This window comes from Falco rusticolus, chromosome 4, assembly GCF_015220075.1.
Source record: "Falco rusticolus isolate bFalRus1 chromosome 4, bFalRus1.pri, whole genome shotgun sequence".
Taxonomy (NCBI): domain Eukaryota; kingdom Metazoa; phylum Chordata; class Aves; order Falconiformes; family Falconidae; genus Falco; species Falco rusticolus.
Window position 1 is genome coordinate 70,776,629 of NC_051190.1, and position 21,848 is coordinate 70,798,476.

A 21,848-nucleotide genomic window follows, 5' to 3' on the forward strand; every position below is an offset into this window, starting at 1 on the left:
AATTCACAAACCAACATGCCACTACTCTATGGAAATTTTCAATGAGTACAAGTGTGCTTCAAATTTTCCCTTCTTATGGGCCTAACAATCAAACTCACACCTACAGTGGAACATGGTGAATGTCACACACTGCTTCAAACTCTTCTCAGAAGTTCCAAGTTTCTCCCCTCAAAATCAGAGAAGGTGTAACGTTTCTTTAAGAACAGGACAAGCAGCAAGAAGATGTCCATAATGAAATCCCTTTAGCAGTAGCTCAGTGTTTAGCACACCTGTCCCATCTCCTGCATTTTTAGGTTCTCCTCTGACACCCTCCAGCTTCAGTAATAGTGCCCTGGGGCTCATCATCACTATTTTGCTTTTCTTGCCTCTTCAGTCACCACTTCTTTCACATTTACAGTCTTCAGTCACATGCCCATCTTTGTTTAATTTGCATCATATAAGCCATCACAGTGAGGAGTTTTAGATTTCCCCTTCCTCCTCAGCCAAGACCAAAGCACTTTAGAAGAAAAGGAATTCGTCCAATTCAGCTGCCATATAGTAGTTACTATGTAGTAAATTCACATTTTTCATAAACCAAACATATAATGCTAATTGTCACATAAGTGGCAAGAAAGACTTCCTTTACAAAAGGTCAACCCCGGACATGTTAGGTTCCTTCTTCAGTCCCTTCCAAAGATAAGGTCATTCACACAAGTCATTCTTTAACTACAGAACATGTAAGACTGAAATCACCAAACAAAAAATCTGTAGCCACAAAAAGTTAGGTGATTAACAGTTTTAGGAAACTGCAACTTTTTCCACCACTTGGTGCTTTTTACTAGAATTGTATTTTGTTATTATACAAAATATAAAGAAAATTAAACTTGGTAAGTGAACATGCTATAACATGCCATGAGAACCAATCAATGTCAAATAATTGGCTAATGCTTCAAACTGCATTGCTTCACTTGGTATTACAGGCCATGAGATCTTCTGGATTACCATGCTGCAGTTCACGCAAGGTAGAAGAAACCTTAATATCCAATTTCTAGAAAACTTCAAGTCACAGAAAAAGGCCAGGACTTTCAAGGCAAGCCACAATATTAACTACTTCTAAAATAAGAACCACATTAAATCACATCCAGAGCAGAAGCTGAGCAGCTGGCAGAAAAAAAGAGCTGATACATTGGCCAAACATGCTCTATTGCAAAGTCCCGCCAAGTATTCCCTGAAGATTTTACAGGTATTACAACCAGAAGGAGCACAGTATCTCCACTGAAAGTTACTTTAAAAAAAAAAAAAAAAAAAAACAACCACAAATGCCTTTGTAGGTTTTGTTAACCTACAACAACAAAAAAACCCACACCCAAAAAACAATGGCAACAGGTTTTTTGCACTGCTCAGACATACAAAACCTAAATTGAGCCTCATGCTCAAAGTTTCTTCAAATTCAACTTCAAAAGTTTTTTCAAGGCGACTCAAATCCATGCATACATTGCCACAAAACATGACTTGAATTTTGATAGCGGTAAAAAACTAAGAAAACAAATAAAAATACAGCAAGTATTGGTACACTTTTACAACACAGGTAATTCTGTAGTCTGTAATTCAAGATTGGTTTCTTCCACCAATGTGTTACTAAGAAAAAAAGATCTCCAAAACCCCAGACTTCTATTATTTTAGTCATAAGTGTAGATTTAGAGGTACAACCACATTGCAATGCACACTCTCTTCAGCATTACCAGATGAAGATGGAACTATTTCCCCACACCATTAACCAGATATAAAGACAGTTTTTAGAAGATTACCAAGAACAATGGAGATCAACCTCCATCCAAAGTGAAAGTGAGCTTAAAAACCACATCAAGTATTAAGGAGATTAAAGGTCTGAAAACTGACATTTGCTATCCAATTTCCTGTCACTATAAATATAGCTCCTTCATATAATACACATTTGGTAGATACATTCTTTGATTTCAATTTTTATGTAATGATACTGAATAATGCAAAACTAAGTCTACCCACACCTGCAGAAAAAGTCCATTAAATTTGTTGTACAATACGTGTGCAGGTGAGCAGTTTTGCATGTATTCTTAGAGGACTAAAAAAGAGCCAAAGCAAATTTGCATTATTGTGCCACTGTCTGTTATCACCCTGTGTTGAATTTAGATTACAAGCTTCCCATAGACAAATAACTATTAATGTTATAGCAGTAACAAAAACATAAAAAATCATTATAAATTTCAAACTTTTTTAAAACAATATGTAAAGTTAAATTGTTAAAAGAATACACCAACAATAGAAATTACAGTCAGTTACATTCTTTGTAACCTCACAGGAAGATTCCCAAGTAAATGACACAGTATTTTGCCATTACAGCAGACTTGAGCACCAGTATTAGTAAGATGTGTCAACAAGAAACATCCGTTCTTTGATGAGAAAAAGATGTAACAGGTTGAAACATAAAAAAGTAGATGCACCTGTTTATCAGCACACTTGCTAAAATGTCTACCCCTGGTTTTCTTTCCCATCTAGTCACAGAGGCTACATCAAAAACACTCTAATGGAAAACTAAAGGAAAGGAAGCTGCATGGAAACAGCCTTCCCAAAGGATACATTTCAGTGTGTATCCCAAAACTGACAATAAACAGAAATAGGAAGGTGCATGTACAACTGCACCTACAGATGTTCCTCATTGGACCCCAGCACCTCTAGTTTAACACCTGTGTTTATTATTCAGTGCTTCAGGAACAAGACTTCCTTCATGCTTTTCAGCAAAAATTAAATTTATCAGAAAGTGCTACTATTAAGCAGATGTGCCACGTAATTAGCAACGACAAATCCACTTACTTTTTTCTCCTTCTCATGATGTTTATCCTGAGAGTGAGAGGAAGAATCACTTAAACTTTGATCATATGACCTATTAGATCCCCGTTTGCTCTTTTTCTAAAAAGAGAAAATATATTTATAGATAGAGAAAAGGAATCATTTGAATAAATAAAAAGTATAAAGCATTTCAACTGATAAGATGCCTTACTGCTTGAAGAAAAAAAAAAACCATTCAGTTACTAAAAAAACTGACAAATTACTAACACTAATAAAATTAATAAGACTACCTAACGTATACCAGGAAAAAAGCCTATCCTTGTATTGACTTTCACACCTCCCATGAGTTTGAAAAGTATGCTTTCCACAAAGAAATGAGATGTGCCACTTTTTAAAGGTTAAAAGATGCTAGACATACTTTCAAGTTTTCATAACATAAAACAGAAGATGCTGCTCAAACAAACACCACATGAAGCCACAGTGCTAGCACTGCCACATGCTTGAAATGCACTGTGAGGTGGCTGGTTTATGGCTTCATGATTTATTATTCAAGTGGCCTGTCCACAATATTTTCATTAAAATGGTTTAAAAAACAGGATACAGAATGCCATGGTCATGTATGCATTTACAAGCAACAGATATAACTACCTGTATTTCTGTAATGTTTGAGAGGCTAGTCTGGGTCTGCAAATGCTTTACGCTAAGCCAGTGTTCAAAATGTTTGTTATTTCATCATAACTGAGGTAGCATTATAAAGACAATTCAGGTCAGTGCTTTGCCAACTGAAGTTTTCAGTGGTGTAGTAGATATACATCACCCACCATTTTCAGCAGAAAATACTAAACACCTGTATTTACCAGGCATCAACAGTCATAATAATCCTAAAGAAACACTAAAACACTTAAACAATCTTGCCATTCTTTACTGTTCTTACCACCATAGCTTCATAATGGAAAGCTAACTAACTACATCTCACGTACAGAGTTATGTCTTTATCATTAAACTTGCTTTTTAAATAAACCTACATGTTCTCAATCACAGCAGCACTGGAACATTCAAATCAAATCCGTAACAAGTGTAAGAGCTTGCCTTCACTGCTAAGAAATAGACCACATTTGTTCTTATATATACTTAACTCAAGATAATAATAATAAAGTATTTAAAAATCTTAGCTTAGTAAGGGCCTAGAAAGCCCCGACTTATCTTCCTTAGGAAGCAAACTCATCAATATTCACAAAAGCACAGAGCTAACCTCACCAAGCTTATCTTCTAGAAAGTAGAATGGTTCATTTGCCCTGTGTTTTTACCTCAGTGCAACCCATTCAAAAGTCACCCAAGTATTCACCTAATTCAACAGTGAAAACAACTAATCAGCAAATGTAACTATATATACAGGAGTAGCTGAAGTTAAGTCTATATATTTTAATTTTTATAATTCAATATTCCTAATAACATATTTTAAACATCAGTAAATCCTTCAAGTCCACACATACACACACACAGAGAAACAGGTATCTGAAACTGTTAAACTGGTAAGTGATAGGGAAAACTCCAGATATGTGATCCAAAACCTACTGAAATAACAGAAATTTCAAAGTTTTTTGTTTGCTTGTTTGGTTTAAAAAAAAAAAAAAAACAAAAAAAACAAAAAAAACAACAAATCTCAAGTCACTTCCTTGAGCTTGTGTTTCAGAGAACTTACAGGCAGGGAATATCCACTGGCTACACGGTGAGAGATACAACAAAAGGAAAAACACTTGGGGGGGGGGGGGGGGGGCGGAGTACAGGGAAGAGTAACAGAAGCAGAAAGAAATGGAGGGCTTCTTTATTCTCTAATATACAGGATAACAAGTAGTATTTCCTATATTATTCTGAAATGGACTACAGTCATAAGAAGCCAACTAATCATATAGCAAAAGAAAACATTACAGGAACTCAAATTAAAAAAACACTAAATGTGCATGCTATTTCTGGCAGAGGGGAAAAACCCACACATCTAGAAAGTAACCATGTAGAAAAACATTTTCAGCTAGTACTTCTGTAACTGTGATTAAAACATTGTTTTAATGAAATACAATCTACTTCCTGAGCTACACGAAAATATTATTTCTAGCATTAATAGCAATTCAGAGGGAAAAAGAAGTCAGCGACATTTATTCATAGAATGTAATAAATACATACCAGTTTACTAAAATGGTATTTACAGTAGCCACAGTATTGGACGTTATCTGCACCATTGCCTTCTTCTTCACAAAGAAGTCCTGCAAACTGTGCACTAAAAATAAACCAGACAACATTCAAGGAAAGCAATTTTACATCGGCTTGCACCACACTATCACAGCTGATAATATACGGGTATTTATAGCTTCATTTAATAGAAGAGATTTCCACACATGTGACTTCTAACGGCAAGCAAGCACATAACCAACCTTTGTAGCCCTGTGAAAAACATGCATGGTTTATACTTTGGCCTGATACTTTTTAATAGCCTTTAAGCCCCTCCCACAAGCTTATAGCTTGAAATATCTACATGTATTATGCAGCTACTCCCACAAATAAATAAACCAAGCAAATTACAATGATTCTTAGATCAAATTAAAGCCAAAAATGTATGGGAAAAATATATGGAAAGAAAAGCTTTTAACAAAACCATACTGTAGATCCAAAGAAGAAATTCTTCTGAAGTTGCATACATTCTTCTCTGCTTTGCCAGGAAAATTACTACTACTTTTTTTTTTTAATAGAACTTAAATGACATAATAAATTAAACCATATTTATTGGTTTAAAAGACTGTGGCAGGTTAATTTCTTTTAAAAAGAACAAGACTTACAAGATTTCTTGCCTGGGCTAATTATTACCTTATTCTACAACATTTTTTCAAATTAAATTTGCTTTTCACCATCTGTAACGTTGATTTATTTTATCAAAACCAACTTAGACATTGCAAAACCAAATATTGTTTCATTTTCCAGAGCATTTTCATTAGCCTAATAATGCAATGTTACAGTCAAAATGATGCACGGGAGTATTTAAATAAAAGAATATATAAGGCAGCTTATTTTCACTGCTTTTTAAGATCACTTTCCCTGCATTTATACATTATGTTCTCTGGCAATCCAGAAATACTGCTTCCTAAATACACGCACACCTACAGCAGGTGCCAGCTACAGAAAACATTTAAGAGAATCTCTTTAAGCAAAGATTTATTGTTCTAAGCTTGCCATACAAAACCAGATGGACTCAAGCCCATTCTTCCTTAAGACATTAGTTTTACTAATCCAAAACACCTTGCCCTGGATCTCTGCCTTCTGTAGCTTTCACATTTTTCTTCCATTTTGTAAGTATTACAGAAGTCTCTCGATATCCTCAGTCACAGTACTCTGGCTAGGTAACATTTTATAGCACATATCTGAGTTTTTTTACAATAAGAAAATTCTAAAAATTGGCAAGATAATCATTTTAATTATGAACCAGAGAATTAGGTTCTTTATGGCATTCACTGAAAACAGGGGTTTGGAAGCAAGGAAAAAAAAAAAGATGAAAACAACTCTTGTATGCATCCAAGTGTTTGAAAGAGACCTTTTCATCTAAGCAGTTAGATGTATACAATTTTTCATATCTGTTAAGTAACTTCTTTACATGGTATGCACGCTTTGAGGAACACAATCCATCTTCACCATAAAAAGAAACTTGATATTGATCACATCCAATGAAAAGTTAGATACTTACAAAAGAGTAAACCCTGCCAGACAGTCAAGTAACTAAAAGAAAAAAGAGCTGCCAAGAAATCAGTGTCTTAACTACAGAATTATATCCTTTCAGATCTGCATAAAATATTCAAAGTATCACTTGACTACACTGAAAATACATTTAAGTAATCTAAGTATGCAAATACCATTTCTCTGACTGAGCTGGTCATGAAGCAGCATACTGGGGCACTCATAAAACACACGGGTAAATCCACAGATTACACAGGTAGACATTCTGTGTAAATCTGCTATCTATCTATTGCAAAATAGCTTCAGTTGAATTTCAATAAAAAAGTAAAGCCTGTAAATTTTGGGGTGGAACTCCTTTTGCCTCCTTTTACCTGTTGACATGTGGTTTAATCTAATTATCCAGCTTCTTTTAGAAGTTTTTATAAAATGAGACAAGTGTCTCCTGAATGCAAGCAAACTTAAGTAACTGGAATGAATCAAGATGATAGACACAGCTCATTTTCTCCAACAGCTACACATGAAACCTAAATTAATAGTTCAGGTTAGATTTGTACCATTTAGATAAAATCAGTGAGGTGAATTACCCCCAAATGTTTGGAAATCTGTACCAGAAGGGTTGAGTCTAGTATATTTTCATGCATAGCTCAATGATTTTTCCCACCAATTTACCAAAAGTAAACATCAAATCACTTAACAGGTAAACAAGCAATGTTTTCACATTCCTATATCCTATAAAATATAATCTTAAGAAAAATAACATAACAGCCAAAAAAAAACCACACTAACTTATTCACAGGAGCACACAGCATTTAGTATGACCCAAAGGAGTACTATCAGACACCTTTTGCAGGTCACAGCAATGTCTATGCTGCTACTGCCAGATTGTTAGTAAACTCTATTATAATGAAGTTCGGTATTCCTACACAAACCACTTTTATTTCTTTACTCAGAAATATACTGAAGAGTTCATTCAATTACTTTGTGTGCATCAATTCTTTATGGAACATCAGAGATGTTAAGTAATAAAATATACTTACCACGTTACATGAAAAGCTTGTCGACATCCATGTTTATTACATGTCATACAAGCACCAGTGGCTGCTTTACTTTCTCTTCCTTGTTCATCACAGATATAGCATGTCTATCAAAGAGAAAATACTTAACATGATAAGAAGCATACAGATAAATTCTGTGTTCTCAGAGGAGATTCTAGGTTGAGAACTACTGGATTTTGCAGCTAGCTTATATGAGAACTTCTTTATAAAAGACTAATTATGTTCGTTTGCAATAGGAGATCACCTGGTAGACACTTGGGACCTGTGTAGCACTCATCAACAGTAAAGCAGTACAAATACTCATATACTTAAATTCTATACTGCTATTCAACTAGTCAAACGGTTGAACAGCCAAAGGTTAATAGCATTGGGCTTCAAGATTTTCCTGTTTTCAAGTTTGTGTTTATGTCCTTTCAGGTCACAATTATTTTAATTCATTTAACACTACCTGTATTTGTGGCATTCAGAAACATCAAATTAGACTGAGTACAAGATACTGTATGGCATACATGCATATGCCTATAAAATTACATACAGAAAAACTGCAAACTTAAAATTTTATTCATACACTTGGTGTAGAGAGTTTTCCCAAGTCTCATAGCATGCTTCAATATTCATATGATGCTCAGTTACCTTTAATTAAATATGGTATTTGACAGAACACTGTTTTAATTTCAGCGTAACTTGGACAGCCCCATAAACATCTTACAAACTAAAGAAGCAAGAACCTTCTGTAAACAAAGCTTGATTTAGTATTTCAAACCCATTTCAACCTCAAAAATAATCTAAAATAAAAACAACCTGTCTAGTACCTGAAAAGCATTTCCATCAATTTATCTGTTTTACTGAGATACTATGCTAATTTTTAGTATTTTCAAAAACAACACCAAGACAAAAAGAATCCAGAATCTTTCTCATTATTCAATACACTGTTGTTTGTTTTGTTGGGGTTTTTTTAAACACGTAGCCAATAAACATGAATACATGCTGTATGGAAGCTCACTATTATACTAGACATCACTACAATCTCTCACCAGCGTTTCAGGGAGAAACATCAGGGAAAACTACACCTGTTTCTATTTTTTACTGTCCTGATTACTGGAAGGCCATTTAGAGATCATATCATATTTATGTGTAAAACTTAACTATTTAAGAATAGATTCTTACTGGAAGTATCCTCCAGTATTATGGCAGTCAAGTGTCTCTTTTTACATGAGAGAACCTTACTGAGGTAGCTGACATCAATGACACACTACTATCTCTGTAGAAATCCCATTAAAAGATCTTAAGATGAGAAGGGAGAAACTTTTTATTTCTTCTCAAAAAAAAAAGTCTACCTTTAAACTGTAACTGTTTTACTGCAATTGTATCACAACCTCCCTTCAACGAAGCAGAGAATGAGTAGAATAATAAATAAAAATAACATCAACCATGATGGGTAGTAGAAAATACACTTTAAGAAAAATGGACCAAGATACCACTGAAATAAAAAATAAGAAGGGTATAATGCAAAACTATTATTACTTAGAAAGACATGAAAATGAGTGAAATTCTGAGATCAGAACAACCTTTTACCAAGGTATTTAGAATAACGTTTAACATGAGGCATCAGCCAATTAAAGCATTTTCATTAACACGCAAGACTCCAGGGTTGGTGAGTCATTCTTGTATAAGTCCACAGGACTTTTAAAAAGCATTCAACCTAACAGCTCACATATCCTAAAATCATACTTTGTATCCTAACATTTGAAGTATCAGAAAGGGGATAATGCTACTCAATTCTTTGCCTTGCTCCCTTTGTACATCAAGGTAGTGCACACAGATAATTCAGTTGTTTGACAGGGTCTGAGACTGGCTGCTATTCAGTTTTCCATACTATGACCTGACTGACACATTTAGCTTTTAGGAATAAACAAGGTCAAGATCTATCAACCTAATCTGAGTAACTATATTAAGTGTAAGCTACTTCAAAAGTAAGGTACCTCTATAAAGAGAAAGTTCAACAGACCCCATAAAACTCAAGTTCCATTTACTGTTCTGTTTTTTCAGAGTTCTGCCTTAAGATATGTGATTTTTTTTTCCCCACTGAAGCTCAGAAGGAAAATATAAGCATTCAATTTAGTAAGGATGTAGGCCCTGTTTTTCAACACTACATACTACATTTAGGGTCTGTCATTCAGGACCCCTTAAACTAATTTACAGTAACAGGACTGAAGAATAACAACCAACCAGCTAAGTTATGAACAAGTTTAAACATGACATGGTGGACTGCCTACCCATTTTAACCAGCTCAGTGAACTTCTATCCTTCCTATAACAGTCATAAGAACTATAAAATCTTTTTGTAATTTTCCACATGAAATGGGGCCAGAGAAGGTTCACCTTCCCATTCCAACATGGACAGTAAGTTCTCTCTAAACCTGAGCTTCTCATACTTGTACCTTCTCTTGGACACACAAACAATTCCAGAAGCCTGAGAACGTTTCTCTTCCTTTCACAAAGCAGAAAAATTATGACCTTCACACATTTGCAAACTCATGCAGTTGCTACATTTCCTCTGAAACTCTCTGTGTCCCACCACCTAAAGCAGCACTGCTCTTCAGAGCTCTTAAGGGAAGACAGTACTCACAACTTATCTCAAACTCACTGGAAAATAAGCAAAACATTACACAAATCTTTTGACTCAGCAAGGAAACTTTACTCAAAAAAATCCACAAGTATCTCAGCTTCAATAATGGCAAAATACACATTTTGCAAAGCTGCCTTTATGTTTCTGTCAACATTTTTCTTCCAAAGATTCAAAACATAAACCTTCTTTGCAAAAGCAGAAGGTGAGGCAAGAAAAACCTTATAAAACAAAAAGTAATTGGAGAAATAGTTTACTCGTAACAACTACCCAACAGCATTCCATGCTTACAGATTCAAACCTAGGAGTTGTACAGAAATTTCTCACTGTCGCACTAAATACTGAAATAAAAGTGTAACAGCTGCCTTTACTACTAGGCAGGTCCAGAAACTCAAAATGCACTTATTTTTGATTAGTTCTTCAAAGAGATTCCTAATTGAATATAATTATGGCTTTTTTCACGTACTTTCAAATGAACCTGAAAAAGACAAACAAAGCTCACATAAACTAAATAGATATCCATGCATAACCATCCAAGGAATAACACATATCTACTAAATACGAGAGCAACTACTAGTCCATTTCTTTTTGGAAGCGACTGTGTAAGAGCTTTCCTGTTAGTTAACCCACTAGTCATTCAGAGGATTCACTCTCTAATGCGATGGGTTTTATCCCAGAAGCACATAAGTATCAGGGAAATAGCAGCCAAATTTTGCACTGACAAGTCTTGTTTTGTTGTCCACTGTGTTTCTTCTTGTATTTAAGATTACTGTACTTTGTAATATTGCATGTTTTGAAGTGTTCAATAAAGAAAAAAGTGCACAGAAAAAAAACTGTGTAAGTTGAGTACTATCTCCTGGCAAAACTTCAATGATGTTTGTTTTTATTTTAAAAGACTACAGTATAAATTCTCCCTTACGGTAATTTTCCCGCAATTGCATATGCTAGCATTCTATATATATGCATCCAGCCACACACACATAATTATTTAGGACTTCACAGGAAATAAAATCTTTCTTAAAATCACCCTATTCCAACCTAAGTTGACAGACAGAAAGAAATTAGCACTAAGCCTCTCTAAAAAGAGAAACCACTGTAGTCATTTTTTGCCTAATTACATGTTTACATTTGTTCACAATTGTACAACAGATGTTTTAAGAACCGTTTGTCTTATCTACTTGTCAAAAAAAAAAAACAACTTTTCTTTCCCATTTCCTCCCAAATTGATAGTCAGAGTTACACACTTTACAAAGTTTCTGATGTAGAAAAATGTATCATTTAAATAAACACAATGTATACTGAATAGCAAAGCCCTGGTGGGGGGTGGGGGTGGTGAAATTATTGCAGGCTAGTAGTTGTATTGGGTTTGGGGGTATTGCTGGAAACTAGCCTAATCAGGAACTGGTAGCAGTTTAGCCACAGCAGTACCAAACTCGGCACTGGCTACAGATTCACCAAGAAAGCTGGGAGAGTCCCTGTCAGTGACTGCCTCTTAAATTCTGTGCTGTTAACAACCAGACTGCTGTTGGCAGTGAAGTTAGATTGGTTTCAGGAGGTTTGCTGCAGCAACGGCACTACAGGCATTTATTTGATTCCCTGAACTGTAGGCAAAATAAAAGACAACAAAAGCTAAGTTCTGTAAAAAGAGAGAAAAAAACAAAACAAAAAAAAATTTTGCAGGCTAGAGATATGACCCCAAACCTTGAAATTTCTGATATAGATTTCATTATATTTTACAATATACTGTAGTGGTCTGTATGAAAATAGTTTTAGGCTGACTGTTAGTTAACATGGAAAATGGGCCTGAAGCAGAACACCCACCAAAACTGCAGAAAACTAAGATCTAGACAACACCAAGAATTCTATCAACATGATCTGTATGGCACTAGTAATTATCTAGCAAGCAGGAAAAAAAATCATGGTATTTTTGCAGTAAAAAGCAACTATATACCATATATTTAGAAAAAAAATCAGTTCAAGAAAGAAGAAACTTTAGTTGTAACAAAATGGAATTAAAAACTAAGGACAGAGACCAACAATGGACTTTGTGAACAAGTAATATTAAAATATGCAGGGTACACTTTTTGAAGTTACAAAGATTTACTTATCCAGTATCAACTGCAATCAATGGAAACGGTACAAGATAAAACAAAATCCAAAGTGTTCCATGAAATATTTGAAGCACCTGAGGAAAGAACCACTACCAATTAAAAAAAAAAAAAAAAACCAAAAAACCGCACACACCATAAAACACATTGTGACTACTATTCAAGGAAAAATGAGAAAACAGATGTGCTGTTGGCCCAGAGTTGAGGAAAGAGAGCAAATAAACTCATCCACTACAGCAAATCTGTACTACTTTGTATCCAAGCACAAAAGTTTTATTACTTCTGCACTTCATCTCACTGTTGCATGTTCTTGCCAATGCAGAAGGAAGCCAATACAGGTGCTCAGGTAGTACGTAATGAGAAAGCATGAGAAGAACCTTGAGTTTGACTCCTGACTTTTCAGATACACTGGTAAATAAGATGGGCAAAACATACTGATAGCAATTGTAAGAATCTGAAACAGATAAGGAAAAGACCTAAGCATGAAAAAAGGATAAGAAAACAGGGAGCATAAATCAGAGATGTAAAGGGGGCAGGGGGGGGTGTGGTGTGTCACAGACAACATGAACAGGACTGGTTTCCTTGTAGAAAGAACTTTAAAAGGTGGTATGTGCCTTCTTTCTCTCATTCTTTTCTAACATAGCCTATTCCTCTTTTACCCCAGCATCCACAAACCACCATAAAATAAAGTGAAAGAAAGAAACTAGAGGTAAAAAGAACACCACAAGAAAAATAAACTTAGTTTTTAATTAATTTTAAAATTAACTTAAAATAAATTAGTAATAAAACTAATCAGAAATTCAGACAGCTTGCTGCCTACAGAAGGCGAAAAACGAAGGAGTATGTAGTTTAGTGAGGAAGAGGTAGCACAAGTAAAACAGAAGAATGTAACTATCAATATAGAACATTAATAAGTTATTATAACTTGCGTGTTTTTTTTTAATAAAGTCTCCCCACAATTTATAAAACATTCCATCTCACTGACACTTACTTAGAAGCAGTTCTCCTGTAAGCAAATAATCCTACTAACGAGAATATTGTTTACAAAGGCAAAAGTCAGCAAGCTTTTGCCTGAATATATTATCATAGCTTTTCTTCCTAAAAAGATATGTTTATGGACATATCAATTCTTAAAACAGTAGGACTTGGTGGTAATTAATAACAACATTTCAAATAAGCAATAATCACATTTTAACCTATAGGAAATACTTCACATTCCTTTCAAAATAAACTGTTATTCAAAGATAACGATATTTTTAAAATTAACAAAACAGTCTCCAATCTGTAAAAGAATAATGAGGCATGGCACATAACCTTACAGCTTAATTTAGTAACATAGCTTTCTTAATTCTTGAATTTATCATAAAGTCATAGCAAAAAAAATGCAACATTACTGCATACATTTATGAATTTTATTTAAACTGCATTCTAATAAGATTATTAAAGCTCACAAGTTTTAAAATAAATACATTAGATATAGATAAAAAGACATATAATTATACCTTATTATAACGATCATGAGGAACAGACTGCAACACGATAGGTTCCATTGTAGAAACATTTGCAAACTGCACCTCGGGAATGTACAGAGCACAAACCACATGAGCCCAACCTACAAAAAGTTATAATTGTATTTAATTTTAATGTATTCTCGAAGCTCAAAGGACATTTCAATTATAGTACAAAGAACCTTTTACAACACTTTTTTTCTATGGACTATTTTAACTATTTGGAATATTACAGACATAAGTTACCTAAGTCATGTTTACATGTCATTTTATATTATCCAAAGTTTAGACGAGCTCTAATACATTTTTAAGTTTAGCATTTGGATTTCATGGAGTATTACTTTTATAAATTCTCAACTGAATAATGATCTGTACAAACAGTGACACACAAATGGAAAAATGGATTATTTCTTTAAACCTCTTGGGTTAACACAGTCATCACATAAAAGCTATGCAAATTCCTGCAAAAGGGGAAATACCATCTGAACAAAATAATATTTATGCACGCATTACCATCATTTAAGACTTCTGCGTATACTTTTTATTTAAACAAAGTCATTCTAATTTGACTAGACTCCTGTTTTCTTTCTATAGAAAAAGAAATCCAAAACACACACACACACACCTTCTATCAAATCTCTTCTTTTTCTTCTTTGAATGTATGGCCAACTCATCTTTTTCGTAGGAATACCAACTCCTATATCCAGTCCTGTTCTAACTTATTAACTTGGGGTCATCAATAAATGCTCAGTTGTTATAGCACAATATGCTAAGTAACATTTCAGTAAGTAAATATACCTAATTGTCTGACATTCAGTTGGATAGAGGAGGAGGGGAAAACACCAATTCAAAAAGAAACCTACTAATTTCAGGCCTTTTTTGAATAATAAGATCCTGAAGAATTGTTAGATTGTTTCAGTGGAGGACAGTCTGCCCTAACAGTAAATTTAGCAGAAGCTGCTATATAGCTAACACAACATATTAATATACTGACCCTAATAATAGGATTACAAAAGTAACACTGCATAGTATAGTGCTACGCCACCTGAAAGTCAGTTTGGTGTGGCTAATCATTTAGTGTGAATTCTGTTCTTCCCCAAGAGGAAAACTGAAATCTTTTGTCACCAGACCTTCAAGTACACCTTAAAAGTAATTGTGCTTTCCTTCTGTCCAAGCTTACTTATATGCAAATATTAAGGACACAAAATGTCAGAGTTACATAATTAGATAATCTAGTAGATTATTAGATTAGGTAAACAAAGTAAATTATCGTTGTACAAATGCATCCTATAGTTGTTTTTTTAAAAAAATACAACAACAAGAAATCACACACAAAACCCACCATACTGCCTCGCTGCAGACCTTCTGAGTTTTGTTTTCATCTTGTATTTTCTCTTTGTAACTACTCTACTGAATCTAAAGGTTCTTAATTTCTTCACCCAACCATACGTTGACTCTTGAACTGAGCGAAACAAAGTTGTACTTACAAATAGTATTGTTGAGACTCTGGAATAGTATTTAGTATCTGGAATTGCATACGTGCTTTTCGTTCTTTTCTTAAAGCACAAATCATTTGTAGTTGCTTCCAACTAATTAGTGTCCCCCCCTCCCCCATTTACTCAATTGGTAGTTATATAGAAAATGAAGAGCACACACACATAACTATCATCATCATCAACATTCATAGTGAACGTAACATGTATCATTCTAGTATTTCATCTACAATTAAACACTGCTACTTCATCATTTTATTCACAAATAGTTTGTAGAATTACTCCACACAAGAAGAAGCATCACACTAATACAAGAGTAGGGAAAAGAAAGTACAAACTTCCTAACATGAGCTGCTTTTAAAACTACTTCCACAGACCATTTAAAATTGTCATTAACAGACTGAAAAAAAGCTATAAAAATCACAGTCTTTCTGTTCTCTGCTTGAAGTATCTTCAGGGAATAAGCGTTTATAAGGACTTCTGTAAAACTTGCAAACTGCCCTAAACCAGAGTCATCTTACTAAAGGCAGATAAATAAACGTTAACACAGTGTTAATGGTGAATATTTATCTTTAAATCTCTCAACAAATTAACTCATGTAGAAACACTATTCATGTAATAAACCCACTAAACCAGTAGAAAAGTGACACTAAAATTTTGAAAAAAAACCTTCTTCAGTTAGTTACACATAAACAGATGGCAAAAGCTTTTACTTCAGATGTAATGAAGCCTGTACTCCAGTTATACTTACTTATAATGGAAAATTATCACGTAAATATACAAAATATACCAGAGACATAAAAAAAAAAAAAAAAATCACTTAAGCCAACTGCAATTTTGGTAAGCAAATTATTTTCACTACAAGAAACCAGTTTCAGAAGTAACTTTAACAACCACTCCTACACTATCAAAACAAATTAAACCTAAAAGCTTAATATATTCCGATTTCCAAAATACAGAGAGCAAAATACACCCAGAATAGGTGTTGGCAATAGCACACTTTCATGAAAACAAAAGCAGCATCTGTATAATGAAATAAATGAACTACCACATCACTAATACACTTGTTGAACAAGCAGTCAACAAGCACCCAGGGAACTGAGGACCAGGGACCTTTTCCATTGGTTGCCGTGTGGCATCCTTAGATCCCAGATAATCCAACCTTGCTGAAAATTCACAACCTGTTCACTAAAACTTTAACTCTAGGGGAGTGTGCAGCATCTTTACATTACCAGCCTCAAATGCTTACAACATAAAAGAAGCCTAACTCCAGCACCAGCTCCCACTAGGGCTCAGAGACTCCATACACAACTGCTTAAATGTTCTTTTGTCCAAAGTTTTACTGGTCAAGAAACAAAATTGTCAGAGCACAACAGCTCACCCGGAAGAACCAAAAGAGGCAGAGGTTCAGCAGCTCTCCCTGAAGAAAGAATAAGGATGACATTTTTCCATAACAAGTGTGGTTACAGATTGGTTGCCTAAAGGTGCTGTGGAATCTCCATCTTCAGAAAACTCAATAAGGTCTCCTCTACAAAACTTCTCAACTTAAGGTAGGTCAAGAAGATTCAGTTTCACCATATAAGGGCAAGATAGTAGTGGAGGAATACAGACAAGGAAGCAAACAACCATCACCTTTTCCCTAAGCATCAAAAGACTAGTCACCACTGCTACGAAGAGTAAGCACGTAAGGACGCCTACAGCAAAACAAAGCATGATAGCTTTCCTCTGTCTCTCATTGATGGAAGAAGGAGCTACTAGCATACAAGCAGACTAGACTCTTAACCATTTTCTGCAACGAAAAGGACTCAACTATACAACACAGTGAGAAAATGCCTCTCCCGTCCTCCACTGCCACTTCCTTCTCATTTTAGACAACTACTCTGAAGTAGAGCACAGAGCTCTGAATCCCAACAGAATAAAATACCTACTGTCATGTTCAGAGTTGAGTTGCTTTTGTCTACTATTTTTTACTGGATGACAATTGCCTACTTTGTCTGCAGGGATAATGAAACATCCTAAACAGATACCCATCAAAACTGTGCATACAGTGGATAAAAGAAGGAAGCATTTATAAGGATTCATGATACTTAAAACTAAATTAAAATACATCTTTTTCAATTAACTCCACTAAGCCATAAAGACTACACTGTAAATTTCCTATTCAAATCACTTGCTACGTTATTCTTAGGCAACTATGAACTTCAGCAACCACACATCTCTCCTCCTCTCTCCCCCCTCCGACCCCCCCCATGAAAAACCCCATCATTAAAAATCCAGTCTTTTTGAGCTTTCCCACTGTTTAAGTGTGAAAGATACTGTTGTAAACCCATCTTTTAGACTTAATAAAAAACAACTCCAGAAGCACTGTTCTACACGTTCAATAACACTTAAAACATTCTCACTAGTTTCTGTTGAAACTGAAAATTATTTTATCGCCATTCCTCTTCACCCAAAACACCACACAAAAATAACAACAAGATACTCTGACTTTTCTTAATTTCAACAGACTTAGCCAGGCACTCATACCATTTTTCAGATCACTTTTGTTCCAAATGAATTTGCTAAAACCATCTGTATAAACCATAACCTTTACTATTTTAATCAATTATAAGCTTCCATTCACTTTGGTTGTGCATGGTTGGCATCCAAACAACTGGCCACAGACTTATTTCTCACTTCTTTTAATTTTACGTATAAAATTTACAGTAATTGCTAACAAACTCTTACTATTCCCACTGAATTGCTTATTTACTCAATTTACTTTTGCTTTCATCTCCCTTTCAGGACAACTTTAACAGGAGGCGGGACGGAGGGGCACAGGCCTCATGTTTTTGAAAATGCTGGAACCGGCATCTTGCAAAATGTTCTTTAAATTTTCCCTACCCTCAGAATTCCCCTACCCCCCTTACTTAACTTCCTATTTTTCAGTCTTTGAGAGGGTGGCCATTTGACCTATGTGCTTTCTCAATAATAGTATTTTTACTAGATGACAATGCCTGGCTTGCTTATTTTAAAATAAACTTGGGCTTTAGCTTAAAAACAAGAAATTAAGAAATTTATTACAAGGAGCCAAATCAGCCCCTGAGTTTGCTAGTTTCTGTGTATTCTTATCAGCACTGCTTTCTCTGAAGTGACAGGGAAAAAAATACAGAAGACTACCGTGGGCTGGCAGGTTCACTGCCTCTTTTGCTTTAAACAATCCAATATTCTACAACAATCAATGCTTCTATCCAGAATCTGGTTTTGATTGTTACTTATTAGAAACAACTTACTGGTGAGATAAATTAAAATCAAAAATATTTACTTCAACTGTGCTTTCAAGTCCAATAACTTTGGCAAATGCTGCTTACCTTAAAAAAAAAAAAAAATGCACCATGCTTTCTAAGATAACATCACACAAGCATAGCTAAGACACTTTCCTTTGAAGAGATCTTGGGAAACAACTCTAACCAACATCAAAACAACATCAAAACCACATATAAACCAATTCCAAGATCTACTTTGATAACAATAATAATTAAAACAGTTTTATCCAATATCATAATAAATTGGAGATTCACGCTGAAAAGCCTTCAGAGTTTAAAATTGTCTTATGAAACTTCCAGCTTTTGACTTGAGTCCTTTTTGATTCATCCCTCAGACACACTACTGAGTTTTTCCAATTTTTGTGTTTCTCTCTGACATGCAAAATGTTTAATTACTAGCACAGAATCTATCCAAGTTTTACTAATCTTTTGCTGAGATTTTTATTTCAGGTTCCTAACAGATTTTTAGTTCATTGAAAGCCTAGCAGTACATACTTAGCATATATAATTTGAATATACATTATTCATTAACATTCAGAGTAACAAAACTCAGCTTCTGTAATCCTAACCAAAAGTAAACAGTTCATCTGTTATCCTAATGTGACAACAAGTAGCTCCTAATAATTTCACCATCAGCAAACAAAAGACTGTTGCCAACAAAGAACTCTGTAACTAGAACCAAACTCTACTGAAGTAATCTAAAAATTAATGAAGGAAATCCAAGAAGATAAAAAATACATAGTACATTATCCACCTAATTTTATGCCTTTAAAACTACTGCTTAAGTGTTCAAAACCTGATTCACAAAAGCACTGTCACTGTCAATCAATTCATAGTACCGTTAAATCTTACAGTACAAATTTTGAAGCCTTACTTTTAGAATTTTTACTTCATAATAAAGTAACAGCAACAAACTTGTAGTCCATCCTACTATCCAAATCAAGAGAAGCCCACCTATAGCTTGTGATCTAAAAGACACAGAGTAGGCACTACACTAGGGCCTCTACTTAACTACAATCAATGTTAAAGCTGTACTGCAAAGCAGTACCAGACTGCAGAGGCCAGAATCACAAACTCACACCAAGATCCAACCATAGTGTCAGTCTGGTCCCACAGGAGAGCTCCGGAATGTCATCACCGTCTCCTAACTGTGCACCAATTCCAGAGTAGAATTTGTTTATGTGTTTTGTGTAGTTCTTGAAGAGTCCATTATAACTCACTAAGGAAATTCTACTTTGCTTAAAACTACAGCTCACTCCTAAATCAAGTGAAGGAATTATTCTAGCATGGAAAAACATTTCCTTTTGAAATGTTAGTTCATTTCTTATCATGGTTGCTCCAGGTTGTAATTTAAGGATATATCTCAATTCATTTCAACCGTGGGCTGCCACTAAAAGGTAAGGTCTCACCTTACTGTTCACTTTCAACAGTGCCTCCTTGGCCTATCCACATAGTATAAGCTTGCCATGTAGCAGAGTACAATATTTTATTCACCCGATTACTAAACTTGTGGGATAACAGAAGTTTACCTTTCCAGTACAATCAGTAAATAAGTTGATACAACCCACACTGAGGCGGTGTGATTACCATACACAAAACTACCAGTGCAGAAACAGCCACCCATGGGATAACTACAGGCCACTCTGCTCAGCAGAGGTCAACAGCTGTTCTAGATTACAGGAAATTGCACCCTCAGTTTCCACAACTATCAGATCTGCTGACTGACCCCAAGACTCAGCTCTGTCCCACTCTGAAAGGTGAATACAGCAAGATGTCCTTAAGACTGTTACCATTTGCCAGAGGGTAAAAATAAATGCTATTGTAGGCCTTTAGTTAAGCTCTCTCCATGAAGGCATTCCACATGCTTTTTTATGTTGACCCTGATCTTCCTTTCCTGTAAAGACAATAAAACTTGCAGAAAATAAAGCTATCATCTTAAGTTACTATATTTTCCTTACCCTAGTAAATACAGTTTTAGAGTTTGCTGTAGTTAATACAGTGTTGTAACTGCATTGTTTGATCCAGTCTTTTCAAAGCTGGGTAAAAAAAGTGCTCACACTTAACCACTAGAGCTCTCACAACTGTGGTTGCTAGTCATTGGTACATAGAAAGAAGGATAATTTCTGATAAAATAAATCAATAGTTTGTCTATGAAGCAAAGGCTTCACCCTACAGAATCCTGCTATAGAATTTCACCAAACTCTCCATTTATCAAAATTTGTTCCTCAAAGAATTGGTACATTTGAAAAATTCACTTTGGATCATCATTCAGCAGCACAGCAAATAGTACATTTTTAAAACAGCTTCAGATTACATTCCACTGGTACACTGAGTAAGCTAATAGCTTTAATAATTTTATCTGGCATGCTACAAGCATTAATGAGTTTCTTTCCCCTTCCTCAAGAAATCCTTTGATACAACATAAGGAAGTAGTGTCATAAATATTTATCTAAAGCTCTAAAAAAATCTGTCATAGTTATACATTATGATTACTAGCAATATAAATAATAAATACACAATATAGATTACATGGTAGTATGTATATTAGTAAAATATTTTAAATTGTTTATCAATTTTTAATGTCTTTCCCAGTTAAAAAAAATAAATACACATTCAAATCCCTACAAATCTGCACAACACTAAAGGACCACAACATCTGTAGGTAAGCACCTCTTACAAAATGCGTATGCCTGAATGCGTACATATGACATTATACCATCCACATTTTTAGACATTAATACCCAGAAAATGTATCAGATCAGTAAACTTGAAGGTGAGAGCTGCTGACTAACAACAGCGATAGCAAAATTGAGCGTATAATGTTTTTATAGACTTGGGAGACCCCGACGCTAACCCTGGGGATGGGAAGAGGGCCTGGACCATGACATAAAACCACCACATTGTTAACTGGCTTTTTCCCAAGCAGCTGCATGAAAGAAGTCTTGGTGAAAAGTCACACAAAGAATGCTGTTAGACAGCATTCCTGATCATCATCCAGTGGAATCAGATTTCAAAGTAACAACTTGTACAGCAAAATCAAGCCTTCTAGGCTTACAGAAAATCGTGGACAAGATTACTGTAGGAAAACTATTTGAATAGGAGATGCACAGTATTACATACAACTGCACAATTTGCACAAAAACACACTGCATACCCAGTATTGTGAGAAGATAGAAGAATTTGGATTCAAAAAAAACCATAATACATTCCAATGCTCGTGATTTTATTT

At 34.8% G+C, this 21,848-nt stretch overlaps 1 protein-coding gene across 5 annotated transcripts in view; it reads right to left on the reverse strand.

Annotated features, from left to right (window-relative positions):
- Window positions 1-21,848, reverse strand: part of MLLT10 (MLLT10 histone lysine methyltransferase DOT1L cofactor) — a 136,902-nt gene that overhangs the window by 80,145 nt on the left and 34,909 nt on the right. For 4 of the 5 annotated variants that reach the window (XM_037384883.1, XM_037384881.1, XM_037384882.1 and 1 more), the window contains exons 5-8: window positions 13,816-13,925; window positions 7,563-7,666; window positions 4,987-5,080; window positions 2,830-2,925 (exon numbers count right to left, since the gene is read on the reverse strand). In XM_037384883.1, the coding sequence (XP_037240780.1) occupies window positions 2,830-2,925; window positions 4,987-5,080; window positions 7,563-7,666; window positions 13,816-13,925 (404 nt within the window). The remainder of the gene's footprint in view (window positions 1-2,829; window positions 2,926-4,986; window positions 5,081-7,562; window positions 7,667-13,815; window positions 13,926-21,848) is intronic. The other variant, XM_037384885.1, reaches the window with a different exon arrangement.